The sequence below is a fragment of the Magnolia sinica genome, chromosome 11, assembly GCF_029962835.1.
Source record: "Magnolia sinica isolate HGM2019 chromosome 11, MsV1, whole genome shotgun sequence".
Taxonomy (NCBI): domain Eukaryota; kingdom Viridiplantae; phylum Streptophyta; class Magnoliopsida; order Magnoliales; family Magnoliaceae; genus Magnolia; species Magnolia sinica.
This window is the reverse complement of record NC_080583.1, coordinates 1552846-1568163: the sequence shown is the minus strand read 5'-3', so window position 1 is coordinate 1568163 and position 15318 is coordinate 1552846. Positions and strand designations below refer to the sequence as shown.

Below are 15318 nucleotides of genomic sequence, written 5' to 3'. Positions count from 1 at the left end.
TATCGATTCTGTCAAGTGAGGCCGTACTAATAACGTGAATGGAGAACAACACGTAAAAAACTCATTATTTGGAAGATCCGATCAGTCTGTTTTTGCTGAATGTGGGCATTTGTTATATTTCATTATCAGCCGTCCATTTATAAGAAGTATTCTAAAATTTATTATTGTCCAATCAATAAATTTTTGTGCCTATAGTTTATAAATAAAGGATAAAACATATCAACCGTCTGGATTATAAAATAATCCTATCAATTTTCGTAAACGAAAGAGAGCTTATACAATGTAAGGATACAGTTCACTTACATCAGATAATTCTTCTTAAACCAGAACCGAAGCCGCAAATTCGACCGACACGTTCGCATCGTCCACCGGCTACCTCAGGTCATCCTTCCCAAGTAGGTTTTTCCCTCCCTTTAAACCTCCAAACCCGTCCGTTTTTTCGTCCGTTTCCTCTCTCTCTCTCTCTCTCTCTCTCTAACCCTCCCAAAAATCTCAATATTTCAGCTGCAATTCTTCCGAAATCTAGGGCATAAAGTCGCTCCGTTCTTCCCTTCAGGTTCTTGAATTGCGGAATCAAATGAGTTACAGAGATTCTCGATGCCGATTCGTGGCAGTGTAGCTTCAATTCGCTTGCTTTTGGAGCTGAAACAGTGAAAAAGGGTGTAGGTTTGAGAAATCTAGAACCTTTTCCGATGTCTTTGGCCGAACCGGGTTCTGGAACACGGCCGGTGCTCAGACCAGCCGGAAACAGGGCTAGGGTTTCGGAATTGCCGGGATCTGGATGCAAGAAGGCGGCTTTGAAGAAATCAACGCTTCCGAGGAGGCTCGATGGTCGGGTTCTTGAATCGGACGGCTCGTGCTCGTCGGATTCTTCTGGGAGTCTTTCCTCAGTGAGAATGGCGGATTTCCGACATAGGAGGAAGCAGAACGTGGTGAAATCTGTGAAGATCGTCCCCGACGGTGTTGAGGTGTCTCCGATGCCGTCTTCAGTTATGGAGAAGAAGAGGTGTGGCTGGATTACACCGAATTCAGGTGAGTCAGAGAATCATCTCCTTTTGCTAAATTGGATGCCTTTATTGCGTATATATATCAGAATTTCTCTATATATTTTCAGTTTTGTGTTTATTTCAGTTCTTTGATATTCTGCTAGAGTATGCTGATTTATGCTCATGCACAAAACCACTGTACGTGTCGCTGAGATGTACCACAATGCAAACCATCCTAACCATAGGCCTCATTGTGGGTGGGTATAGTCCAAAAATTACATGACATGGATAATCCTAACTGTCCAATTGGGGGCCATCAAATGGACGGCTATCATCATCATAATCTAGGCCTTATCCGAACTAATTGGAGAATCCTTTTCATCAAAGGCAAAGTTAAAAGAAAAAAGTCAAGAGTCCAAAATCAACAACCAAATGTCCGCTAGGCAAAGTTTAGGATCGCCAAATCAAGGCGATGCTCCATCTAAAGTGGGGACCACTATTTCAATCGTTCAGATTGAGGTACATGCATGCCACATGTATAGTGATTATTTGCATGGTATGAATTTGTTAGTGCACTGATTTGTGCACCTTATTTGTCAATCACGTGAGTCTATGTGTCATGTAGTCGGTTGAGGCCTTGTAAGTTGAAGACCGAATACACAAAAGGACGTGAGCATCAAGAAGCAAAGAACAAGTAAATGTAATGCCTGGGTGATTCTAACCCTTGACCCAAAACAATCCCTTGAACCTCTAGATGATCCTTAGCTTATAGGTAAACCTTGTTGATTATCCCTTAGCCTTAGGAGCCTAATTGGAATATGATAAGTAAGGCTATAAGAGGTGTAAATATGTTGTGAAATCATCTGCCTAAAATAGCAGACTTTCGAGTGGCACTCGATCTCATTAAACATCCATCGAGGAGTCTTCAATGGCATCGAAGATCCTCTCGATGGAATCAAGTAGGTCACTCAGATATGCCCAGCAGAGTGATCTTTTATCTGAACTACTCGATGGCATTGAGGACCCATCAAAGGGTCCACTCGATGGCATCGGATAGCAGCGTGAAAACTGTCCAGCAATAATTCAGGTGGAAATCTTATTTTCTTGATTTCATCGAAGGCATGCTCGATGCCATTAACAGATTCGTTATCCGCCCGTTCTTTTACCGTTGGAGCTCGAACTCCTTATAAACGACATTCAGTTCTTGGGCACTTGGATGAGTTTTTTTTTGTGCAATAGAAGCTTAGGTGATTCCATGATCATATCCTCCATCCCAAGCTTCTAAACCAATAAGTTCTAAGTCATCTTCCTTAAGTATATCACTCTAATGAGGATTCCAACCTCTACCTTGAAAATGAGCTTGAACTCCATCATTTTCTAGAGATTAGACTTGAACCTATAATCAAATCTTTGTCTAAATTCTCTAGAAGACCCGTCTAGGTAAATTCCCTAGGATTACAACCTTCCATTAGTTGTAGGAGATTCACCTAACCTCTCATCACCTTACACCTCATAAGAGCATCAAATGCAAGGTAGTTGATCTTGGACCTGAAGCATTGGTAACACATCAACATCATGATCGGGAGAGCAATGAAGGAGCAGATTCAAGCACAGGAGAGCTTTGAAGAAGCGACTCAAAAAGGGCGCATCAACAGGGCTTAATTCAACAAGTGTCATTGAGTGAGTCCATACTCTCTTTCTTTGTGTAGGATTGAGGATAAGAGTCTGTAATCTAAACTTGAATAGGCTCTTGTGTAGGACTTAGGCTCTTATGTAAGGTCGAATTTACCGAATACGGGTGTATACATGTTAATTTCCTTGGGAGTTTCCAGTGGGAGTAAACGTAGGTCTTTGGATTATGACCAAAGTTGTTGGTTAGCCTATAAAAAACCAAATCAAATCTCTTGCAGGAACCTCTGACAGGAGTGTACGTCAGTAGGTTCTCGTGTAGGACCAAGGTTCGTGGCAAGCCTATAGAAAATCACATAAAGTCTTTTACAGGAGTCGGTCCTTGTATAGGATTGTAAAGGTTAGAGGTAAACTTGATTTCGAACCTCCAATGGTGAAATCCGGTACACTTATGGGTTGAGTACGTCCGCCGAGAGTGGAGTAGGAAAATCGAACTATTATACATGCTTGTGTTTGGAATTGTATTTGAGCACTTGTTTAATTATGCTTATGTTATGAATGGTTAATTATGTGTATGTATGATCAGATGAATGCTATGAGTTGATAGGTAGTACATCTTACACACACATGTACACTATCATTTATAGACTAGTTGCTTGAATGTCATATCTTTTGTAGTCTATGTGATTTGACCCTCTATTGGCTTAAAAGCCTTAGAGTTAATTGCCTTAGTTTAATTTGCATATTAGTTTAAGTAGGTAATTGTGTTTAAAAATGCATAATTTTATTTAGTCCTAATCACCCTCCTCTAGGACAACCATCATTCCTTAGCTCTGCCAAGCTTCCATGCATAGCCCGTGGGCCCACCACGTGCAATTTCAGAATTGCCATCTCTCTCTCTCTCTCTCTCTCTCTCTCTCTCTCTCTCTCTCTCTCTCTCTCTCTCTCTCTTCTATTTAAGGGATTTAAGCTTGTATATAATGTTTCTTATTAGATAACTTTGATGATTTATTTCTTTGTTCTGTTGCACCAATTTCTAGAACTTCCAATTTTCAAGTTCTTCTTTCCCGTTTTCTTGAGTTTTGTGATGCCTAGCAAGATATGGTTGCATGGCCGAGAATTACATATGTATGAATTTATTCAGGGTTTATATGGACACTTTCCCTTGCATTTCTTGCTTTTACAGCTGGTTCCTGTGTTGGCAAGAACGACGGAAACCTAATGCAGCAATAAGAAACTTGGTGTCTTGCAAGTTGCAATGTTAGGCTGCCGGCACCCAGTAGAATCAGTTTTTTACCCCATCGGAGTAATAAATTAAGTATGCGGATAATAAGATTAGATACATTATGGTTCACTGAGGCCCTGTTTGATAGTCACCTAAAAATGAGTTCATCTCATTCTAGTTAACAGTAATTATTTATTAGAGATCTTGATCTCTAATACACATTTACTATTAACATGAACTCATTATGTAAGCTAATACACGTTTACTATTAACATGAACTCATTATGTAAGAGATCAAGATCTCTAATACATAATTACTGAACTCATTTTTAGGTGTATACTGAGCAGGTGCTAAAAATGAATTGGGTACACAAGAACCTGCTTCATTGTATTTCTCATGGCTACAGTTGTATCAGTGGTCAGTTCAAACTATACTACTGAAATTTACTTTCACAAACTTTAAAGAGCACAGAATCTTTGCAGCTTTGTGGCCCTGTTCATATTGTATGTCTCAGTCTATAGTTCACTGTTAAAATACAAGTAAAGCATGAAATATGCACATGTGGAAATTTCTAGGTGGAGCATGATAAATAGGTCATAAACAAACATCAGACTGAATGAATTGGTGAATCAACATCAATTCCATAAGTCTCTATAAATGCTGTGGGGACTAAACCTGTTAGCTGCAAACCTGACATAGGGAAATGGTCATGTAGTAAATGCTTATGTAGACCTGGCATGTGTGTGATTTCCACTCTAAACGGTACCTATCAAACTCAACATGTAAGGATGAGGAAATATGGAACAATACAGTATTGAGAAAGCTAACGATTTGTCTCTCTTTTAACCTTCGATAGTATCTCGAAAATGGTAGAATGACCCTGGAATAAGCAACCTGGACACTTCTACTTTTTGGGTTTTCTTTCCCTGCGAACACTGAGGACACTGGGACACTCCTTGATGTGACTCGACACTTCAAAATCAATATGGACAAAATGTCCTGTTTGCACCATTAAAAATGCCCTACATGTTGACTCCAAGCAAGGCTTCTAGACATTCTTTACAAAAGTTTTTCTTCCATCTTTTCGACATTTTTGTTTGCAGTTTCTTTTATATATATATATATATATATATTCGGTTGGGCCTAAGATTTCTCGATCCTTGCCCCCAAGCTTGCCTCCATTTTCCTGGTGTCAAAGAAAATATTAATATGGACATTTTTTCCTTTTTCTTTTTTCTTTTTTTTTTTCTATTGATAACATGTTCCACATAACCAAAAAAATAAAAAAATAAAAATCACTAGTCATGTTTCTTTTGCTGATCCAATATATGTTTGAGGTGCATATCAGTTTTAATGTACTAATTGACTGTAAAAGTGCAAAGACTCTCTACCTTTAATTTAAAACCTCTGTACAAGGGTAAGTTGGATTGACCTTGTTGAAAAACTTTCTTCAATGGCCTCAATAGCTATGCCCAGGCATGAAATTATTTGTCTATATAGCCTTATTTGTTATGGCAGGCACATAATCAATTTTATCATGCTATTTGACTCTAAAAGTTTGAAAACTCTCTGCCTTTGATACCTTTGCACGAGGGTGAGCTATATTCATCTTCTTGAAAAACAATTTCTTCCAGTTGGCTTAACAGCCAACACATTACACGAGATGTAAATATTGGTCATGAGCTCTTGAGGCAAGTGACAGGAGAATGGTCAAACAAGACCAAAGAAGATATCACAATATACGGCCTTACTGGGGAGGAGCACCCTCCTATCTGATGTATTAATCTCTTCTTTTCTAGAAGAAATCTTTCAATATTTCTTCCAGCTGGCTTAATAGCCAACACATTACACAAGATGGAAATATTGATTGTTAGCTCTAAAATTGTACGGTTATCTAACACAATAACATTACACGCAGAAGCTCGTTGAGCTTAGAATTATGGCTTAAGTCTTAGAAAAGGGGTGAATAAGACCACTTAAAAATATTTACCAATTAATGCAATTTAAGCCACAAGGTTAAATGGGTCCAAGATCATAGACTACAAACAATACAACTAATTAAGCAGTCTCTGTGGTGAGGTAGATATATCTGGTGTGTTCAATGAATTAAGCACCTAGTATACAATCTATTCATGAATAAGATAAACAATTCAACTTACAAGCATAAATAGAAAAGCATACACAAATTCACAATCGCAAACACAATTATGTATAGTGATTCGGCGAAATCCCTACTCCACTACCGGATGACGAACTCAAACCCGAGTTTTCTAAATTTACTATCTAAATGGTTTTCTATAGGTTCACCATTGAACTTTACAATGGTTTTCAATAGGTTCACTACAAACCTGCACGCACATACCCGAGTTGGTGGCTCACACAGAGACTACGTACACGTCCGCCAAAGGCTCACACAGAGACTAACAAAAGTTTTCTATAGGCTAACCAATAACCTTTATGTACGCTCCGCTAGAAACTCACTCAGATACTTACAAAGGTTTTCTATAGGCTAACCAATAATCTACATCTATACACCCATGTCGATAGCTCCCTCGGAGACTCACAAGGTTTTCTATAGGCTAACCAAGAATCGATGCGGTCCTACACAAGGACTCACGTATACTCCCGTTGGAGGCGGTCCTACGCAAGGACATATTTGAGTTTGGGTTTCAAACTTGATGGACTCTAATTAAACTCTTACAAGTTTTGGATGAGCCCTATTGATAGCGCCTTCTTGAGATGCTCAATCAATCTTGATGCGGCTTCTCTTTTGCTCCCCCCAATCTTTGATGTGGATCTTTTTCAGATCCAATGATCGGCTACCTTGTAATGATATAACTATGAGGGTGCTAAGGTGATGGGATGCTGGTGGAATCTCCTACAACTAAGGGATAGTTGGTTCTAATAGGGGATTCATTTGGATGGTTATTCTAGAGGATAATAGACATGAAGATTTACCTATAGGTTGGTGTTTAATCTCTAGAAAATGCTTGAGAACATGCAAATCTTCAAATAGAGCTTGTAATGCTCATTAGAGTGATGAATCATAAGGAAGATGACATTAATCTCTTTGGATTGAAGCTTAAGAGTGAAGGAAAAGAGTTATATATACTAGGGCTTCTAAAACATCCAAAAATCATCTTTTTTGCAACGGTCCGAGTGCCAAATTTATAGAGAAAAGGCTCTAACGAATCTTTAACAGCTAACTGTTGATTAGATCAACTTGAATCGACATTGTCGATTGGAATGTCGATTTGATCAACAAAATCATGATTTAACTGGAAAGTTCTATGGACAGTTTTGGGCTCTTTCGATTGGATTGTCAATTCGATTTGTAGGACCTGTTGATTCGATCGACTTGAATCGATGGATTGTCGATTCGATCGACAGTCTTCAGAATTCTGCGAAATATGATTTCTAGTTCTCAGTAGATCTGAACCTCTATGAGCCTGGCTAAACATGTTCATTTTAAGACTTAGACTTGGGATGATAAAGCAAGGTTTACTTATTTGAATTGTATCTTCTAGAAGTAGGTTGTCTTCAAATTTGAAAGGATCTAGGGCTAGTATCACTAAAGCACCTCAATTTACCTGTGTCTTTAAGCCTTGATGTTGTAAGGATGGTGTGCCACAAAGGCCATTACGGGGCCGTAAAGGCCGTTACATAAGGTAACGGTGGCAACCGTTACACGTTACGGGGTCATAATGGCCATAACAGCCGTAACAGCCATTATGGAAAAAAATGACCCATAATTGCCGTTAATGACACATTACATCCTCTATAAAGGTCATAATAGATCTGTAATGGTCTATTACAGGGTAGATACAGTTTTTTCATACTTTTTAATCAACATTACAGGTTTTTTGAGGTTTTTTCAAAAAAAAAAAAAAAGACCGTAACGGCTGTTACGGGGCCGTAACAGCCGTTATGCCCCGTATCGTAAAGGTAATGGTGGTGGCCGTACCGTTACGAAACACCTTGGTTGTAAGTTTTTTCTAATGTCTTCCAATGGGGCCTCAATTGACTCAATACACACTAGCACACGTCATTGACAAACTGAGGCACTAACAAGCTCTTGAGGCAGGTGATGGGAGAATGATCAAACAAGACCAAAGAGGATATCGCAATATACGGCCTTACTAGGAAAGAGCACCCTCCCTTTCTAGAAGAAATCTTTCAATACTCAATCGAGCAAGAAAGAGAAAGAAGGAAAAGGTTGATAGGAGGAAAAGAATCAAGAGAAAAGCTGTGGGGGAACAAAAAGGTTCTATTGATTTTTGGAAGGCAAACACACTGTTGATTTAATCAGATCATGCACTATTCTCTTGAACCAAACCAAACAGCTGTACTACATGGTGGTTTATTGTTTCATTTGTTCCGATTTGTACTGCATGACACAACCCCTCTTAAGCAGTATTTGTGTGTGTGTGAGGGAGGGAAGGAGGGAGATTGTTGAGAATATGGTGGATTTTTCTGTTAGTGTCTAATTTTTTGATGTGTTTGTGGTTTTCATTGCAGACCCATTATATGCTTCTTTCCATGATGAAGAATGGGGAGTTCCAGTCCATGATGACAGGAAGTTATTTGAATTGCTTGTTTTATCTGAAGCATTATCAGAACTGAGCTGGCCGACCATTCTTAACAAGAGAGACACTTTTAGGTATTTTAGTCTCTAGAGCCTCTTCTGAATTTAGGTTTCTCCTCTGCTCTTGTCTGACATATCATTTTATGGATCTTATCTACAGGAAGCTGTTTGACAACTTTGACCCAGCATCCGTTGCTAAATTCAGTGAGAAGAAACTGTCATTGAAGGCAAGTGGCGGTGCATTGCTCTCTGAACAAAAGTTGCGTGCCGTCGTGGAGAATGCAAGGCAGGTGCTTAAGGTAAAGATATCTAGTAACTGAGTTCAATGAGTTTCTCCTTAAAGTGCAGAATTTGGGAAGTTTTGAATTACATATTTCTAGTATTTGTTCAAGGAGACTTTTCAAGTGATGGTATCATGGTACCCATTCTTTTAGATAGAGAAGTTCCAGACTTTCATTGGGAGTTGCTACTTCCTATAACATATTCAATTTTAAGCAACTGAAAATGCTCACCGGTTTTGCTGAAAGTGTATTTAAATGACTATTTTTCAAGATACTACAGCAAGATACATCACCAGTTGCAGCAAAACTTTGGTCAGCTGTTTAAGAAATGACCCAAAGCACTCAATTTTCAGGTATAGTTCAAAAACCTGAAAACTCAACTTGAATTTTTTCTTTTTTTGAAGATGAAAATTCAACTTGAATTGATTCAGTGTATTTAGTAAAGAACTTTTGAAATTGATAAAAATTGGCTAAATAGGCAAATATACAATACATGGCAGGTTGGTATTAATGCTTGTTGCTCTCATTTTAGAGGTCCTGTGCCTGAGTCTTGCTCCTAGCATCGACTTCTTTTATTATTAAAAAGCCTATCAATCAGCAAGTGACTCGGATCGAGTCATGCCAAGTCATGTCGAGTCGACCAAGTTGGCCAGTCGACTCAATGAATCTTGCTGAGTCAGAATCATGTCCAGCTCTTCAGCGAGTTTTGTAGTGCCTCAACTCGAAATCTTGTTGAGCCAAGTTGACTCAGCCGAGTTTTGAGTCGCGTCACTGAGTTTTAGAACTATGATTCATACACCATTATAAACCCACCAAAAGTTTTTTTTTTTTAATAAATCTTTATCAGTGTTTTAAATAGCAAATAGTTTGTAGTGTAGCATTCACCCCTCTAAAGCATGAGGCATAAGCTACGCTACACACTACTTCTAGATTTTTAATCAAGGTTGCGCTTGTTTGTACCAATTTCATGAAATTCTGCACCAAATTAGATTGATTAATAATGAAATTTAACAAAATTTTCATAATATTTGGTGCAATCAAAAGCAACCTAAAGTAACAAGAAGGGGCAATGATTAAGTATAAAGGTATAAAAAGAACAAGAAACCAATTCAATACTGTTACTTATATTGAAAATAGAAAAATGTAATAAATCATTGAAAATTAACAGTAACAGTAGCATGTAGCGTGAGCTACACACTACTTGTAGATTTTTAATCAAGGTTGCGCTTGTTTGCACCAATTTCATGACATTCTACACTAAATTAGATTTGATTAATAATGAAATTTAATAAAATGTTCATGATATTTGGTGCAACCAAACACGACATAAAGATAAAGAAAGAAAAAAACCAATTTAATACTATTACTTGTATTCAAAATTTTAAAAAAGTAACAAATCATTGAAAACATTTAATGCAGGGGTATTTTCACACCGGGCTCGAGTGGGGTCACCTATGGGATAGAGGGGCACACTCGGGGTGGGCGGGGCCCACAGGGAAAGTCTCGTGTTCGAAACTTCTCACCTGGGGTGATTAATGCACATTTCACACCGGGCTCGAGTGGGGTAGCCTGTGGGATGAGGGGATACACTCGGGGTGGGCGGCCCGTGTAAGGCGGTACTCATGTGATTTGGGGCCCACAAGGGGGGTTCGGTCGAGGTCCTAACCCATGAGATGTGGGGCCTGGGCCTAACAGTTCGAGCTTTTAGAGTAAGTGGTTAATTGTCTTGCATCAAATTGGTATTGGAGCGGGAGGTCTCGTGTTCGAGACTCCTCACTGGGGGTGATTAATGCAGGGGCATTTTTTCACACCGAGCTCGAGTGGGGTAGCCCGTGGGATGCGGAGACACACTCGGGGTGGGTGACCCATGTAATTTGGGGCCCACGGGAGAGGTCTCGTGTTAGAGACTCCGCACCAGGGGTGATTAATGCAGGGGCATTTCACACCAAGCTCGAGTAGGGTAGCCCGTGGGATGCGGGGACACACTCAGGGTGGGTAGCCCATGTGATTTGGGGCCCACGAGCCCATGAGGGGGGTTCAGCCGAGGTCCTAACCCATGAGATGTGGGGCCTAGGCTATAAGATAAAGGGATTAATTTGCCATACTCTAATAGTTCGAGCATTTAGAGCAAGTGGTTAATTGTTCTGCATCAACATTAATTGATTTTAATGTTGTAGTGAACAATTACTTGTAACGTGAGCCGCATAGTGTGTAGCATAGTCTATGTAGCATGTAGCGTATGCAAATTAATCATGTAGTGTAGACTACATGCAACTTAAGCTATTTTCATGAATTGTGTGGCATTAAGGCTAAGCTACACTACATAGAATGAGCTACATGCTACATAGCATAGCTATTTAAAACACTGATCTTTATATAACTTCTTGCTGCAATCTGGTGATGTGCCTTTCGGTGGTAATTGCTACACTCAAATCTTCCTGGTATCCAGCACACTGTATGGAAGCTTTTCTAGGTTTCCTTGTTGCCTCTGTTCTCTGCCTCGTTTTTTTAAAAATAAAAAATAAAATAAAATTATTATTATGCATCTAGATATCACAAGTGATGATTATGATATTGGTCTCAACCAATTATCTGCCTTTCTATCCAAAATGATGTCTTAGGGTGTAGTTTGCAATCCTCTGATGCAACTTCAGTTCTATCTACAACCCTGACTCAGCATTCATCATCCCTTGCAACTCAAGGTCATAATATTCTTCTTTTTATATACTTCACATGGATTAGGCAAAACTTCCCAGTTAGTAGTCTCAGTCATCCAATTGCATGCTTCAACATTTTTGTTCTCTTTTGTGACGGTCTTCCCACACTCATGTACCCTGTATGACCCCACATGTAATATTTCAAATGCACAAGTTTGGGGGTGTTTGTAATGTCCCAAAAAAGTGGATGAGAGCATGTGTCCACTGCCCCATGTGAGAATGGGATGATGATGGGGTCTGATCCATTACCATTCCCGTCCTGGGGCAGATTTTATGGATGAGAGCATTTAGCACATCAATTGATCCCTATTTTGTAAGATGTTCCAAACAGTTCCAGTTCCTGCAAAAATCTGCATGGGCTACGCTGCATTCTGCACCACTCATTCTTGGGCACATCGAAACCAGCCATTGATCTACCACCACAATCTTGTGAAACAATTGGATTTGTTGGGAAGGTGGGTTTTGATGAGTAGGACAGTGGATCTGCAATAATTTTATTGTTCATAAACCACTGCAGATAACCTATGAACTTTTTTTTCCTTTTGTTGAAAAGTTGTAAGTTTGCAGATGCTGATAATGCATCAGCTGGTCACCTATGCATGATCCAGAAACTGTACTGATGATGGTTCCTTTTGTTCAGAATATATCTCAGCATGCATCAACTTCTGCCTCGTGAGACATCAAAAGTCTACAGGGTCTCAAATTCGACCCAATTAAAAATAATTACAATAAAAATACAGGAAAATCAAGAAAATAAACTCATTGCTGTCCAAGATTAATTGTCTGATTGCAATAGTGCTTTGATGCCATGGTTAAAAGACAAGGAGACTCAGATCAACTCGTCCAGTCCTGAGTCGAGTCATGACTCACCCAACGACTCGCCTGAGTTGGGTCTGGTATCAAACCTGATTGGGTACCAAATCCAAGTTGACTTGGACGAATCGTATTGGACTTGTCCATGTCTTTAAACCATGTGTGATGTAGATTTGCCACTTAGCAGTATGCGTTTGGTGTTAACCTTGCACATGTTTTGACAATTCACACGACTTTGCGTGAGAACGTGTTTAAGATCCTGTCAATCAACTGACATGCCCATCATATATGAGTCATGGCCCACAACATGGTCAAATGATCCCAATTTCCTAACTGCTTGCTCTGGGGGAAAAAAAAAAAAGATGACCAGCATCCATTTTTGGCCCCGTTCAGATGCTGATTGCTCACCTGATAATCCCATCATACATGAGTCATGGCCTACAATGTGGCCAGATTATCCCAACTGCTTGATCTGAGGAAAAAGATAACCAACTTCCATCCTTGTCTTGTTTGGATGGAGCGGTTATATTCACCTGATTAAGCTGAATTTTGTAACATGGCCCATATGGTGGAGCGCATTTGGTGAGATTTCTGGATCAGGTACATATTGCCCCATCTCATTGGAATTCATGCACGATCAGCATTCTTCATTGTCGTCATCATAACATTGCTGTCATGTATTTTTCAACAAATTAGAATCTTTACCGATTCTATAAATATTTAAAAAAATACTGCAGTCGTCATCATCATAATGACACTTTGCTAGCATATCTTTTCAACAATGAATCTTTACTGATTACATCTCTGTCAATATGTGGCCGTCAATATGTAATTTCAAGTCCTTGATTTGCTTATCTAAATCAGTATTTTTCTGTCATTCTGCTCCCACCCAGCTGTCATGAAAATGTCTCCATCTAATAGAGAAGCTCATGTGCCACAAGTGTTAGCAGTGCGGTCCTTTATAATAAAAATAAAATTTATTTTCTAATTAAGATATTGAATGGATCCATTTTAAGTTGCTCTTCCTTTGTATAGGTTGCAGAGGACTTTGGATCCTTCAGCAACTACTGTTGGAGATTTGTGAATCACAAGCCTGTCGTAAATGGATTCCGGTACGCACGTCAAGTGCCTGTCAAGACGCCAAAAGCTGAAGCCATAAGCAAGGACATGATGCAAAGAGGCTTCCGCTGCGTCGGGCCAACCATTGTCTATTCATTCATGCAAGCTGCAGGGATCGTCAACGACCATCTTTCTAGCTGTTTCAGATATAAAGATTGCAGCAATATGAATGTCAAAATAGATTGTGAAACCAAAGTTGAGGAGATGGAAAAGCTATCAAAAACGATGGAGCAGACATGCCTGCTACAAGCATGACTGATGGGTTGCCATTTCCACCGCCACATCTGGCAACCCACACTCTAATGTAAAAGATGTGTAGTTCCTTAGTTCTCCTGGGAGATGATTCTACTTTGGCAATTCTATGGAAAAATTCATGCATCTTAATCCATCACTGTCGGATGTGCAAGATTTTGAGCTGGAGCCATAAAAAATAATAAACAGAAAAAAATAATCTGAATTTCAAGTTTCAGATCTGGCTCAAATCCTGCTCATCCATGGACTGTGAGTTGAGATGTGCAGATCTTCCATAGAGACAACTCTCTGGAATCATTTCTCATGCTGTTCTGTATCATCTGATCCTAAATAATGTTTCCTTAGGTGTAATCTTTCACATTATTCACTGATTTTCATATCCATACGTAATTCAGTATCGTTTTTATCTTACCTTAGTTTCTCCCTTTGTCGAATTATAAAATGATTGTGGGTTTATCATGGGCTTAGATGGATGATGAATGACGTTGATGGTGGGTTTCTCATTGGTCTGTTTGGTTACCTCATTGCCCCTTGAAGCAGATGGGATGCATGCGGCTGCCCCTCTTTATTCACCCGGCCAATTTCAAGCAAGCTTGAGGTTGCCCAGATCAGGGTTTGGAATGGAAAGGGATCCCACTTGAACAACCTTCCGTTGTGTTACCGTATCTATCTGAATCACCATGGGTCACTGATCTGAGTGGTTATTAGGGTACAACCGAGGTGGGCCATGACAAGTAACAAGGTAAAATCTTGCAAGTCATGCATTTACTCAGCAAGCTAGCATTGTGATGAAACTGTAATTTTGTATTTATTTTTTCCCCCCCCTTCCCCATTATTAGTTGCACCCTAATTAAATAACTTCAACATAATTCTATAAAGATTGCTTTTACATAATCTATTTTTTCAATATTATCATAGCTGTACAAACACGTGACCATGTTGGGTTTTCTAGGGTCAGTGACACCGATATGTGTCCAAGTTACATGGATATCAAGTACCAAACACCCATTGACGTCGCATTCGTATTTCATCTCTTTTCTTTCTTATTTTTTCTTTTGTTTGGTAGACTGGTATGGAATTGCAAAATCCATGTCACATGTATATTGAGTACCAATGCCTTCAAAGCAATGGCTCTGTGGGTTGGTTGAAAAACTCTTAAGTTAGGCTGGATGAGCTGTTGGAGCAGGCAAGAAACAAGCAGACCGTTACTCATTTCAATCTACTGAGACTCAAAATGAGTTTCTTGGGAAGGGGATAGCTCATCCAACCCAATGCAGATTCTACTTTCCATTTCTTCCCAAACGGAGACTGCCGTAAATCGGTTTTGTTACACATTTCAAACTTGTGAGAGTGGAAATGAGTCATGGAAAAGGGTTATCCCAACCAATGCAGATCCCACTTTCCATTTCTGCCCAAACGCAATGCCTTAAATCACAGTTTCAGTACTTCCAAACGCCTGCCATTGGAACCCCTCTTATTTTACCAGAGGAAAAATACATTATTGAGTAAAAAGATATTTTCATGAGACAATCTAGCAGGTTAAGGGTATGAAACATCTCAATGCACTTAATTTTGTTTGGACTTGTTGGCATCCACATCACATATCTAGACCGTCCATTAGATCCATTGGACCCTTAATAGACATTCTTCTTGAGAAAATCACACTGATCTGATGATTTAAACCGTAAAGTCTGTGGCATGGAATGATGG

The 15318-nt window shown here is 39.4% G+C and overlaps 1 protein-coding gene across 1 annotated transcript; it reads left to right on the top strand.

Moving 5' to 3' along the window:
• The first annotated feature begins 359 nt into the window (after positions 1-359).
• On the top strand, positions 360-14019 carry LOC131218536 (uncharacterized). Its single transcript, XM_058213131.1, has 4 exons — positions 360-1032; positions 8360-8501; positions 8587-8725; positions 13273-14019. The coding sequence occupies exons 1-4, from the start codon at positions 693-695 to the stop codon at positions 13609-13611; spliced, it is 960 nt and encodes a 319-aa protein (XP_058069114.1). The 5' UTR covers positions 360-692; the 3' UTR covers positions 13612-14019.
• The last annotated feature ends 1299 nt before the right edge of the window (positions 14020-15318 follow it).

What these genes read in the sequence shown, in the direction of transcription:
- LOC131218536 (XM_058213131.1), top strand. Translation starts at nt 693, where the DNA reads ATGTCTTTGGCCGAACCGGGTTCTGGAACACGGCCGGTGCTCAGACCA. An exon ending in CTGGATTACACCGAATTCAG is followed by an intron (nt 1,033 to 8,359) that starts GTGAGTCAGAGA and finishes TTTTCATTGCAG; the next exon opens with ACCCATTATATGCTTCTTTC. An exon ending in AACAAGAGAGACACTTTTAG is followed by an intron (nt 8,502 to 8,586) that starts GTATTTTAGTCT and finishes TCTTATCTACAG; the next exon opens with GAAGCTGTTTGACAACTTTG.